Genomic DNA, 14018 nt, shown 5'->3' with positions numbered 1-14018 from the left:
TCCCTGGAGCCGCAACTGAAAACTCAACTCAGTGGGTCAACCCCAACAAAACATATGCCTATCACTCTGGCATGAAAGGGCACACCATTGAGGAATGTCGCATGTTGAAAGATAAGATTCAAATGTTGATTGATACTAAAGTAATACAGTTAAAGGATACGCACTCAATGTTTGTGTAAACCCCTCTCCGACCACAGGGGTGAGGGAGTAAGTATGATTGAGACTGATGAATAATGGGACCAGGAATGGTCTATTAGCCTTATTCGGGAAGGAGACACTGATGTGGCATCCTCTGTAATGCCCTCTCCAGTTGTGGTGCAAGCCAAGGCATCATTTGAAGTTGACATGGCTATACCTAGGCCACCGTTCATTGTGATGGTAGCTCCATCGCCGTTCCATGGGACTATGTGGCTGAAGCAAGAAGAAAAGAAAAGGCCAAGGCTGAAAAAGCTGGCGTTGCTCAAGGAATGACTCGAACAGGAAGAGTGTACACACCGAAGAATCTTGCCCAGGGAAGAACAAGTAAGAAAGTTGCACCAAAACCACCTATTGTGGAAATAGGTGTTGATTATTTGTAGAGAAAGGTGCAAGCCAAGGAATATTCTATTGTTGATCACATGAACAAAACTCCTACCCAAATATCCATCATGTCTAATGTAGAATTCAGACACACATTAAAAATGCCTTGATGAAGGTGTTGAGTGACACTTATGTGCCTGTTGGCATCACCAGAGGAGAAACAGCGAACATGGTGGGAAATATACTAGAAACACACAAGATTACCTTCCATGAAGATGAGTTGCCACCATAAGGTTTGAGTCACAACCGGGCACTGAACATTACTGTGCAATATTAAAACAAGTGCATTGCTCGAGTCTTGATCGATGGTGGTTCGAGTATAAATATATGCCCTCTGACCACTTTGAGGAGGTTAGTTATAGGGATACGGTTAGGGAACATGAATGTGAAAGCATTCAACGGGTCACACAGAGCTACAATCGGAGAAATTGATTTGAGTTTGAATATAGGTCCGACCGTGTTTGATGTCGAGTTCCAGGTACTATACATCTCTACCAATTACAACCTGTTGCTTGGACGACCTTGGATACACATGGTCGGGGCAGTTGCTTCTGCTATGCATCAAGCTGTGAAATTGGAGTGAAATCATCTGGAGGTTATTGTTCATAGAGATTGCAACAATCCTATCTATACAAACCAAACTGTATCAGCAGTTGAAGGCAAAAGGAATCTAGGAGGGGAGACATTTCACAGCATCGAATGGGTAAATACAAGCAAGAAGGGATGATGGTGGAGTGATAAAGTACTGAGCGTGCTACTTTGGCTAGGTATGAGCCATGCCGAGGTATCGAACCTAAGCTTTAGGGAATAGCAGAACCAATACGATCGCGGACCCTAAATACTACCTTTGGCCTTGGGTATGAATACACTGTTCAGGAATATCAGGACTGGACGGCTCCAAGGAATGATTCCTACTATCCGTTGCCTAAACCCATACCATCGTTGCACCAGACATTCCAAGGCCGGTGTGATTTGGGGTTCTGAAGAAGATGAGATTATAGCCGGCACAAGAAATTTGTTCTTGGATGAATAAGATATGGATTGCAATGTGATTTTGGGAGAGGAGGAGGGGGATCTCACCATCCAGATGGCAGGAGATGGAGTTGTTCTAAGGAACTGGACTATTTCACCGTCCCGGGCTTGTCGAGCACCTGGGCAGCTTTGGTAGACTAGAATAATTTTTCTTAAAATACTATTTTCTAAGCACTTAAGACATTCCATAATTTTGTTTGAAATAAATACTCGAGAGATTAAGTCATGTTTGTTTTGACATTTTTAAGTGTCAAATTAATGCATTATTTCTCTTCATTTATTTATATTATTATCTCTGCATCTTTTTCAGCATAACTATTTCCTATCTTGTTGAATCTATAACTGTGATATGTAATGAGACAACGCAACACGTTGAGAGTGATTCAGAGGAATGGGAGAATGATGTAATACTCGAGGAAATTGTCAGGGAAGTAGAGGATTTTGACAACAAACCAAAGTCGAACTTAGAGGACACTGAGACGGTTAATTTGGGAGATTCTGAAACAGTCAAAGAGACCCGCATTAGTATCCATCTTTCATCATCAAACAAAGAAGAGTACATCAGATTTTTGAAAGAATATGATGAAATCTTTGCATTGCCCAATGACGACATGACAGGGTTGAGTACATCCATAGTAGCCCACTAGCTACCTACCAACCCAATGTGTCCACCAGTGAAGCAGAAACTTAGAAAATTCAAGTCAGACATGAGTTTAAAGATAAAAAAAGAGGTCACCAAGAGGATAAATGCCAAAGTCCTTCGAGTAGTTGAGTATCTGACCTGGTTAGCCAATATCATGCTTGTACCTAAGAAAGATGGAAAGGTCAGCATATGCGTCGACTACATAGATCTGAATAGAGCAAGTCCCAAGGATGATTTACCGCTGCCGAATATACATATCTTGATCGATAATTACGCCAAGAATGAACTCTAATCCTTTGTCGATTATTTTACAGGATATCACCAGATATGGATGGACGAAGAAGATGAAGAGAAAACAACCTTCATCATGCCATGGGGTATGTATTGCTATAAAATGATGTCGTTCGGTTTAAAGAATGTCGGGGCTACTTACATGAGGGCCATGACCACTCTCTTTCATGATATGATACATAAGGAGATCGAGGTTTATGTGGATGACATCATCGTCAAATCCTAGAAGATCTTAGGTCACATAGAAGATTTGAGAAAGTTCTTCGACTGCCTACGAAGATACAACTTGAAACTGAACCCTGCAAAATGTGCCTTCGGGCTCCCTGCTGGGAAGCTACTAGGTTTCATTGTCAGCCGCCGAGGGATCGAGCTAGACCTGTCAAAGATAAAAGCCATCTGGGACCTGCCTCCGCCAAGGAACAAGAAGGACATAATGATATCCTTAGGTCGACTCAATTACATCAGCCGTTTCATAGCATGGTCGACGGTAATATATGAACCAATCTTCAAGATGCTGAGAAAGGATGCTGCAACAAGTTGGACTGAGGAGTGTCAAAAGGCTTCTAATAAAATCAAGGAGTATCTGTCCAAACCTCCTATGTTTGTCCCACCATAGCCCGAGAGACCTCTACTTATGCATCTGTTTGTGTTAGACTGAGTGTTTGGATACGTCTTAGGATAACATGATGAGACGGAGGAAAGAGCAAGCAATATACTATCTAAGTAAGAAGTTCACACCCTACCAAGATCGGTATTCTCTACTGGAATGCACTTGTTGCACTCTGATATTGATAGCCAGAAGTTGAAGCATTATTTCTACACATACACCGCATACCTCATATCGAGAATGGACCCCTTAAATTACATCTTTCAGAAGTCGATGCCTACTGGTAATTTGGCAAAGTGAAAGATACTGCTAAGTGAATTGGACATTGTTTATGTGACTCAGAAGGCAATCAAGGGGCAAGAGTTGACCGATCACCTAGCAGAGAACCTTGTGGGAAGAGAATATGAACCATTGAAGACGTATTTTCCCGATGAGGAAGTCTCTTTCATAGGGGAAGATATCGTCGAAGCTTATGATGGTTGGAGAATGTTATTATACAGAGCTGCAAACTTCAAGGGAGTGGGTATCGGAGCTATCCTAGTATCGGAAACTGGCCAACATTATTCAGTATCTGCCAAACTTAGGTTCCCATACACCAATAATATGGCAGAATATGAGGCTTACATTTTGGGGCTTAGGTTGGCCATCGACATGAACATTCAGGAATTATTAGTAATCGGAGACTCGGATTTGCTGATACATTAGGTACTCGGAGAATGGGCCACCATGAATACCAAGATAATGTCGTACCTACACTGTGTGCAGGAATTAATCAAGAGGTTCACAAAGATAGAATTCAAGCATGTCCCCCGAATTCAGAATGAGTAGGCAGACGTATTGGATACCTTATCTTCCATTATACAACATCCAGACAAGAATTATATCGACCCCATCCCAATAGAGATCAACAAGCAGCCTGCCTACTATGCTCATGTCGAAGAAGAATTTGATGGGAATCCATGGTTTCACGACATCAGGCAGTATTTGGAAAACGGAGAGTACCCGGAAGGTGCTACATATATGATATTCGGCTTAATGCATGCATATTTTGATGTATATTGCCTCGCATTGCACTCATGTCTAGTAGATTTCCGATGTATAATATAATGATTTGTGTTATTTCTATGTGTAGGAATCATTCGGATGTGATTTGGGACGAAAGTGCGCGAATTGAAGCAAAAATAGGAAGAAAAGGCAAAAGTGCCCAGTTGAGCGCCACAGGCAGCTTGGGCCACTACCTGTGGCGCACAAAATGGTAAGCTGAAGAAGCCCAATGCCAGGGCCAGCTCCCCACTCTGTCCTGGATGTTGATGATGCGGATCTGTCCTATTTTGACTAGGACTCTATTATTTTGACCCCAATACTCCCCCAACTCATATAAAAGCCAACCTAAACCTATTTTGGGGCGGAGGACGTGACTTTGAGAGAGAAACAAAAGTACGAAACGCTCAGGAGCACGGATTTGATCAATTCTTCCATTCTTCTTCTAATGTTCATTGATTTTATGTTTGAAAACATTATTTATGATGATTGTATGAACATGAGTGGCTAAGAACCCTATTATTCTGGGGTCATGGGTGCTACATGAATGTTGAAGTTTGAAGTTTAAATTGACGAGTTTGATTTTATCATATTGGGTTGTATAGTTAATTCTGTTATTAATTATTTTGCTTAGAAGCTAACAGTGAAATACTATATGCGAATCTACAGTTGAACTCGAAAGTGAGAATTCTCGATTGCATATAGGATTAAATAGAGCAAGTTCTTGAACCCGGGCATTGGGGAACGGATTTGCAATTAGGATAGAAATATACCTAATTGCCTTGCTTGGTTGAAATACATGAAGTGTAAATGCATTCTTGTTAGTTTTAATTTCATAGACATATAGGCATTAAGTTAGCTTGAATAGGCGAGTAAGAACTCGACAGATTCTTATGAGTAATATCAACCCTGTCAATCAACAATCCAGATAAATCAATTAGTCATTTTAAGCCAAGAACGCAACAAGATTGTTAGCTAGCCTATGACCCTGGAATATCCTCTCCTAATGATTTTTATCCTAAATTGCCTAAGTGTTGTGGTTGATTTCTAGTTATTTCATTGCTTGATAGTTTCTTAGGTAGTAAATTAGTCACTTATATATTTTGTGATAAATCTCTTGAATCGATAAGTTGTTTGAGTTTGAATCAGGTAAAAGTTAATCATAAGTCTTTGTGGGAACGATACTCTACTCACTACTCTATTACTTGACGATCACGTATAATTGTGTGAGTGTGTTTGGTCGCAACATATTTTTGGCACCGTTTCCGGGGACTTAGAAATTAGCTACTTGTTTGAGTTAAGATTTTATTAATTATTTGTTCAAGTTTTAATTTTTATTTTGCCTTGTTTGTGTTAATGCAGGCTCTTCTCTTGAATGTGGAGGAGTAGAAGCGCAAACAACCTCCATCCTCTTGATCCTGAAATTGAACGAACACTTCACAGGGTGAGGAGGGAAGTCAAATCTAGAACTAGAATAGAAAGAGAGTTGGACATCGTAGTTCAACCATAGCCACTAGAGATGGCAGGTAATGAAGAGCGTCCGGTGATAGAAGCCGCAAGACCCAATCTTGCTATTATGATTCAAGCTATTGTGAAGCCTGAAATCACTGGTCACTTTGAACTCAAATAGTACATGATGCAGGTGATTCAGTCCACAGAGCAATATGTGGTTCTATCTAATGAAGACACGCAAAGGCACATTCAGAACTTCCTGGAAATTATGGATACTTACAATTATCCTAACATTTCCAAGGACTATGTCAGACTGACACTGTTCCCCTTTTGACTATTGGGGAAGCCAAAGAATAGTTGCTAAAGGAGCCCGTGAACTCAATCCACACTCGGGATGATTTAGCAAGAAAATTCTTAATTATGTTCTTTCCCACTAAGAAGACAAAGTCGCTGAGGATCCAGATTCCTGGGTTCCAACAACGGGATGTCGAGACTCTTCATCAAGATTGGGAAAGATACAAGAAGCTACTCAGAGACTGCCCACATCAATGTCAGAGTGATGAGGTGTTGGAGCACACTTTTGTTGATGGGTTAAACGAGACATCAAAGATAAATCTTGACTCAACTTGTGGGGGTAGTTGTATGGCGAGGCCGTATAGTGAAATCCAACTCCTGCCAAACAACTTCACTGCTAATGATCATAATTGGCAAGGAGATGGGGAATCACAAAGAGCACTTAAACAGAAAGGAACCGGTGTAATTGAGCTTTATGACTTATCAGCCATGAGAGCAGATATAGCGAAATTGGAAAATCAGATGAATAGAATGACAATGAATCAAACACAACAGATACAACATGTACAACAGATGTCTACTTGCTACGAATTATGTGGTGACAGTCACCCGAGTGACATGTGCCTCACGAATCCTGAATCTATCTACTATGTGGGACAATAGAGCAGAGGTCCAATAAATCAGCATGCATAATATGGGAACACTTACAATCCAAATTGGAAGAATCATCCTAACTTCTCCTGGGGTGGAAATCAGACGACTCGGAATCATTATAAGCCCCAAGGAAATTTTAATCAACCTCAAAAGCCACCCCAGCAAGAAGAAGAGAGTGTGAATGACTTGTTGAAGAAGTTGTTACTTGATAATCAACAACTCAGGACCGATTTCAGAAATCTTGTGAGACAAATGGGGCAATTAGCGTCAAATAAAAATACTAGGCATACAGGCGCTCTTCCCAGTGATACAGAGAAGAACCCTCAATTTAATGCAATTACACTCAGAAACAGGAGGGAATTAGAAGACGTGCCTAAGAAGAGAAAGGATAAGCCTATACCTGAGGGGAAGTTGATTCCTAAGGTAACGCATGAGTCAAATAAATATGATGCAAGTTCAGAGCTAGTGAATGCTGCAAAGACACCACCACCTTCCCCCAAAGATTACAGAAGAAGAATGATGATCGCATGTTCAACAAATTTCTCTCTATGTTGAGCCAGGTTCAATTGAATATTCCATTGGTAGATGTACTTCGCGAAATTCCAAAGTATGCTAAGTACATTAAAGATATATTGGCTCACAAGAGGAGATTGACTGAATTCGAGATAGTCGCACTTACTGAGGTGTGCACTTTGAGGGTCCAAAACAAGCTTCCTCAAAAGCTTAAGGATCCTGGCAGCTTCACCATCCTTGTGCGGATTGGTAATATCGATGTGGGTCGTGCTCTTTGTGATTTAGGGGTGAGCATAAATCTGATGCCCTTGTCCTTCTTCAAGCAATTGGGTCTGGGAGCTCCAAGACCAACTACTATGATGTTGCAACTAGCGGATAGATCCATAGCCTACCTGAAGGAGTGATTGAAGATATGTTGCTGCAAATTGGTAAATTCATCTTCCCAACGGACTTCATTATCCTAGATTATGAGGTTGATGAACAAGTTCCAATCATATTGGGATGACCTCTCTTGGCTACAGGTGATGCAATTATTAAAGTGAGAGAGGGAAAAATGATTATGAGGGTGGACAACAAGGAAGTAGTTTTTAATGTGTACAAGGCGATCCAACTTCCCCGCCATTATCAAGATCTCTCTATGATATTTGTTGTGGAGGTGGATGACAAACTTATCGACATGAGTGTATATCTAGACGATTCTCTAGAGAAAGCACTCATGTTGTTTGATAGCACGGAGATTGATGATGATGTTGAGGAGATGATGCATATACTAGATGCATCATGTGCTTACATGCAGGGATTAAACCCCCTTGAGCCCCTAAATAGGCCAAGTGGGCCTCCTCCAAAGCTGTTGATTGAAGTGTCAAACAGAGAGGTGAAGCAGATTCTGGAGAAAACGCTAAGTGTAAATAGGAAGGACTGGGCCGGAAAGATGGACGATGTATTATGGGCATATCAAACTGCATACAAGACCCTCATAGGCATTTCTCCATATAAGTTGGTTTATGAGAAGGCGTGCCACTTGCTCGTCAAGCTTGAACACAAATCCTATTAGGCAATTAAAAAGATAAATATTGATATGGACTTAGCCGGCGAGAAGAGGTTGTTACAACTCAACGAGCTTGATGTGTTTCGATTGCACGCGTACGAAAATGCCAAATTGTATAAAGAAAAGACCAAGAGGTGGCATGACAAGCACATCCAACATCGCGATTTTAAGCCAAGACAAGAGGTTCTCTTGTTTAATTCGAGGTTGAAGCTTTTCCCTAGGAAGCTTAAGTCTCGATGGGTAGGTCCTTTCGTGGTGGTAAGTGTGAGGCCCCATGGAGCGGTAGAATTGCGTGATACGATCTCAAGTAGTACCTTTTTGGTAAATGGGCAAAGAGTAAAACATTATTGGGGTGGTGACATTGCACGTCACAAGACCTTGGTGGACTTGACCGATGCTTGAAAAACGTGTTGAGTTGTGCCGCGACATTAAATCAGGCACTTGTTGGGAGGCAACCCAATTTTTAATGCTTTCGTAGCGTAGTTGTTTGTTTCTTTTAGTCAGAGTAGACTAGTTTTTTTTGTTTTCTTTGTAGTTATAGATATCATAGGCAAGAAAGGTGTGTGATGTATATAATGTATGTATTGAGTGCTCGGGTAGGAGGGAATTTATATCAAAACACAAAAAAAAAATTCGGCGAACAAGCACCCAAGCCAGTGCCCCACGCTGTTCGGGGCGCAAAATCCAGCTTGCTCATAACCCCCAGCACCAGGCCTAGCATGGGGTGCTAGGAGGGGGGGTCAGGTAAGGTTTAATTTTTTTTATTTGCTTGTATTGTTTTTAGTTAACCCGACCCATATAACGCGACCCAACTACCCATATACACACACATAATCACCCATACCCAATTACCCAATCCATTCCCCCAACCAAATTAAATTAACTCTAACCCAAAACCCCACCCTCTCTCTCTCTCTCTCTCTCTCACCGTAATGCCCAAAACCCCCCAACCACTGCCTTCACTCTTTTTCTCTCCTTCCTCTCTCTCTCTCTCTCTCTCTCTCAAATTCACCACTATTGCTTGTGTGTTCTCTTCTCAAGACTAAAATGTATGTTCCTCATCTCCTTCTTCTCTTGTATATTGTGAATTTTTGTGTGTTGTCATGACCTCCATTCTCAAAAGATCCACAATCCCCTAGGTCTCGTTGACATGTTTTATCCGAAATTGCTTAAGTGTTGTGGTTGATTTCTAGTTGTTTCATTGCTTGATAGATTCTTAGTTAGTAAATTAGTCAGTTATATATTTTGTGATAAATATCTTGGATCGATAAGTTGTTTGAGTTTGAATTAGTCAAAAGTTAATCAAGTCTCGGAATGATACTCTACTCACTACTCTATTACTTGACGACCACGTATACTTGCGTGAGTGTATTTGGTCGCAACAACATACTCAAAAGCCCACATTATGGAGGTTAGCTAACCATTTCTTTCAGAGCGGAGGAATTCTGTACAGAAGAACTCCCAATCTAGGATTTCTAAGATGTGTCGATGCTACGGAAGCATCCAGACTACTCAAAGAGATACTTGCGGGGACATACCAACCTCACATGAATTGGTTTGTTCTAGCCAAGAAGATACTAAGGGCGGGATATTTTAGGATGACTATGGAAACTGACTGCATCAAGTATGTATAGAAATGTCACCAGTGTCAGGTACATGCCGACATGATACGGGTTCCACCCAATGAACTAAATGTGACGAGCTCGCCTTCGCCTTTTCTCACATGGGGCATAGATGTCATTGGCCCAATCGAGCCCGCTGCCTCCAATGGACACAGATTCATATTGGTAGCCATTGATTACTTCACCAAATGGGTCGAAGTTGCATCCTACAAAGCCGTAACTAACAAGGTCGTGGCAGATTTTCTTCGAGACTAAATTGTCTGCCGATTCGGGGTGCCCGGGTCAATTATTCTGATAATGCCGCCAACCTCAATAGTGATTTTATGCAGGCTATGTGCGAAACATTCAAGATCAAACACCAAAATTTCACTACATATAGGCCGCAAATGAATGGACTGTAGAAGACGCCAACAAGAATATTAAGAAGATACTAAGGAAGATGGTGGACAACTACAAAGAGTGGCACGAGAAGTTACCATTCGCTTTGCTTGGATACCGCACTACGGTTCGGACATCAACTGGGGTAACTCCCTATCTATTGGTTTATGGTACCGAAGCTATTATACCCGCTGAGGTAGAAATTCCTTCCCTGCGGATCATACAGGAGACCGAGCTTAGTGATGCAGAATGGGTACAAAGTTGATATGATCAGTTGGCTCTCATCCACGGGAAAAGAATGAACGCAGTGTGTCACGGCCAACTTTACCATAGCAGAATGAGTACGGCTTTCAACAAGAAGGGTAGACCAAGAAAGTTCACACCGGGGCAACTAGTTCTCAAGCAAATCTTCCCACATCAAGATGCGGCAAAGGGTAAATTCTCACCAAACTAGCAAGGTCCTTACATGGTTCATCGAGTGTTGACGGGAGGAGCACTCATACTAGCAGAAATAGATGGAGAGATATGGCCAAAACCCATAAATTCAGATGTCATCAATTTTATTCAGACGTCAGAAATAGATGGAGAGATATGTCTAAGATTGTATTCACACTTTCTTCTTGCTGTAACATGAACTACGTTTGACCTGATTCCCGTTTGAGAGGAGATATGTAGGCAGCCATGTGGGTTCGATCACATTATAATAAAATTTTCATTTCCCTCCATGGCCAGAAACGGGGACAAGATTTTGAACTTCGCACCAAGTGTCACCAAAAGAGTATTGTCGAAAGTATTCATCACAACGGGGACATAATTTTGAGGAAATCCTCAAAATTCCATTCAAGACAAGGACATTGCAATGTCTCAAAATGTATCGCGGTCTATGATTCGACGAAACTATCTATTTTTATGCATTATCGCATGATTCAATAACTACATTCTTTATTACTGACCAATTACAAATGCATATTTTCAAAACTCAACTTTTTGTAATAGCCAAATGCTAGCCAGTCCAGCTCAAAGCACAGAAGTGCCAAGCTCGAAAAACAAAGTTAAAAGCAAGGATGAAACAAGGAATCAAAGCACGAACCGACCTCTCCCTCCCCCCCCCCCCCCAAAAAAAATTACAATTTTTTTGAATGCAGGTATAAAAGAGACAACACTATCAGAAGTATCCACAAAGGATATGCAACAAAGCCGCTATCTTCACACAGATAAATGCTACCAAGCCTGAATCTGTCAAGCTAAGAATTGTTTTTCTTTCTTGCATTTACTAGAGGCTAATCAATTCCTTAGTCAGCGTAGGGCTAAGTACTGCTCTCATCACTTGCATAGGGCTAAGCACTACCCTCATCACTCGTATGAGGATAAGCGCTGCCCTCACTACTTGCATGAGGCTAAGCTCTGCCTCCATCATTACATAAGGTTAAGCACTACCTTTCTCTGCATAGGGCCAAACAATGTCCTCATCATTTGCATAGGGCTAAGAACTGCCCTCACTACTTGTATGATGCTAAGCTCTGCCTCCACCATTATATAAGGCTAAGCACTGCCTTTCTCTACATAGGGCTAAGCACTGCCTTTCTCTACATAGGGCTAAGCACTGCCCTCATCACTTGCATAGGGCTAAGCATTGCCTTCATCTGCATAGGGCTAAGCACGGCCCTCATCATTTGCATAGGGCTAAGCACTGCTCTCATACTTGCATGAGGCTAATATTTGCCTTTATCTTACACAAGACTAAGCATTGTCTTCCTTCATTCCTGCATAAGGCTAAACCCTGCCTTCATCATCTGCATATGGCTAAGCACTGCCTATTTCCTTTGTCTAAACATCGCCACACCTTTGCATTTCATGGGCTGAAATATCGCCAAATTATCCAAAGGCGTCATAGTCTGAAAGTATCATCCTTATAGCCTAAGGACAACATTTCATGGCCTAAGGATCTCAAAGCCGCATATAATTATTTAAAGGTGTCATAGTCCAAAGGCACCATCCTTATGGCCCGAGGACACCATTTCATGGCCCGCGAATCCTTATTATATGTTTCATGGCCCAGGACGTCATGGTCTAAGGACATCATCCTCATCATTCATAGACAGCTTCCATGGTCTGAAGGGAATTTGCATCATATTTAATCGCGCTCACAACAATAGTATTATAACTGTTATGTATATGCTTTCATATTTGTTGTATTTTACGCTTTACAGGTAATTTGGAAGGTAACCGATCTCCAAACGGGAGCAATTCTCGCTCTGGTTCCCATTCAATGTTCACATTCCTTGAGTATCTCCAAGTAACTGCCAACCGATAATTGATTGCCTTTCTTTTCCATAACCGTTCCCCAATCACATTGCCTCATGCATCTGTAACGATCGATTTCACATTATTATCATTTATACTCTCCATATGTGATACCAACTATTCACGACACCGCCCTATCCAGAGAAAATCATTCCTTAAAGAATGAAGTCATTCCATAATGGCTTCATCGGTCTCATTTTCCTTTGGACCCAGAACTACACGCGGCCTTCCCGTAAAATCAGAGATATGTAGACAACTCAAGAACCAGGGTTCGGCCCTCATATTATTTTTTACATCTCATACCCCATTCTCACATATTCGGATAAAATTTATTATCATCTTGATTTCTTTCCCCGATAATTCATTCATCATTTTCGGATAAAGAGGGGCAGTTGTTGATACTCAATTTTGCCCTCACATTTTTCACTTGACCAATATATTTTACAACGTATTTTATATATTTTAAATAGTATCTATAGAATATTTTTCTTGTATCACTACTCCAAGACATGCTTTAAATATCATTTTATTATCCTGATTATACTTTTATCAAAGTATTATCATGAAAGTGACATACAAATAATTTTTATTCATATTATAAGCATTTTAAAATTGATTCTAGCATTTTTAATTGGTAATATTTATTTATTATTCCCTTAAATTTATTTCTGAATAATTGGTGGTCAAAACTAATTATTTATATTTTCATGAATTTTTTATAATATTTTACATTATTTTATACAATTATATTTACATTTTTATATCATTTGCATACTAATTTAGGTTAACAGAATATTTTTATACTTTACAATTATAAAATATTACTTTTAAAAAAAGTTAATTCCAAAAAGATATTTTTTATCATTTTATAACCATTTTTTAATTTATTTTTATTACGTTTCATGTGTTATAAATCATGGTCCAATATAGGTTCAAATCCGGACCAAATTTGGCCCAAATCTTATACCCAACCACTCCATGCCCAAGACCAAACGACATAGCCAAATACCAGATCGAGGACCCGCTTAAAATCGCCCGTCTCATTGTAATCCCTCGCTATTGATCCCAAATTATCAATGTCCCACAACAACCCCCTATAATTTTATCTACCCAACCCCCAAACCCTAGCCTCATTTTCTTTCACCCATCGCCCTCAGACGCTCTCAACTTTCTCAGGCTAAACCCTAGCCAGCCTTGAAGATCCCCCTCATCCTTTTCCCTATACGCGTTCAAACGCAGTTTCACTTACCATGTATTCCTCTTACTCACTTAGTTATGGTAACTTCCGTTACCGATCAATCTATGGAAAGCATGATTTTCATAAAATCGGGAGGACACAATCATGACCTTAAGGATTTGGATTCGATTTTGGCTTTATACATCTGAGAAGGAAGAATATCTTCCCGTTTTGGCATGTCTCCGATGATTTCTTCGTGATTGGGGTCTTTGTGCGATTTGCCCTAATCCAATTAGAAATTGTTCTGCATGGTTCTTCTCCCTTATTTCATGCAATTGATTCTTTTTCTTATTTGTTTACATGTTATCGATTAATATATAAAC

General features: G+C 40.5%; 1 protein-coding gene across 1 annotated transcript; it reads left to right on the top strand.

Annotated features, from left to right (window-relative positions):
- The first annotated feature begins 6065 nt into the window (after positions 1–6065).
- LOC142177104 (uncharacterized) lies at positions 6066–7510 on the top strand. Its single transcript, XM_075245568.1, has 4 exons — positions 6066–6503; positions 6696–7016; positions 7154–7276; positions 7430–7510. The coding sequence occupies exons 1-4, from the start codon at positions 6066–6068 to the stop codon at positions 7508–7510; spliced, it is 963 nt and encodes a 320-aa protein (XP_075101669.1).
- The last annotated feature ends 6508 nt before the right edge of the window (positions 7511–14018 follow it).

The sequence above is a fragment of the Nicotiana tabacum genome, chromosome 23 (assembly GCF_000715075.1).
Source record: "Nicotiana tabacum cultivar K326 chromosome 23, ASM71507v2, whole genome shotgun sequence".
Lineage (NCBI taxonomy): Eukaryota > Viridiplantae > Streptophyta > Magnoliopsida > Solanales > Solanaceae > Nicotiana > Nicotiana tabacum.
This window is presented reverse-complemented; position numbering and strand designations above follow the sequence as displayed.

Coding starts and splice junctions, on each gene's coding strand:
- LOC142177104 (XM_075245568.1), top strand. CDS start 6,066: ATGTTCTTTCCCACTAAGAAGACAAAGTCGCTGAGGATCCAGATTCCT. Junction 6,504..6,695: donor AAACACAACAGATACAACAT/GTACAACAGATG, acceptor GGTGGAAATCAG/ACGACTCGGAATCATTATAA. Junction 7,277..7,429: donor AGATAGTCGCACTTACTGAG/GTGTGCACTTTG, acceptor TCCTTCTTCAAG/CAATTGGGTCTGGGAGCTCC.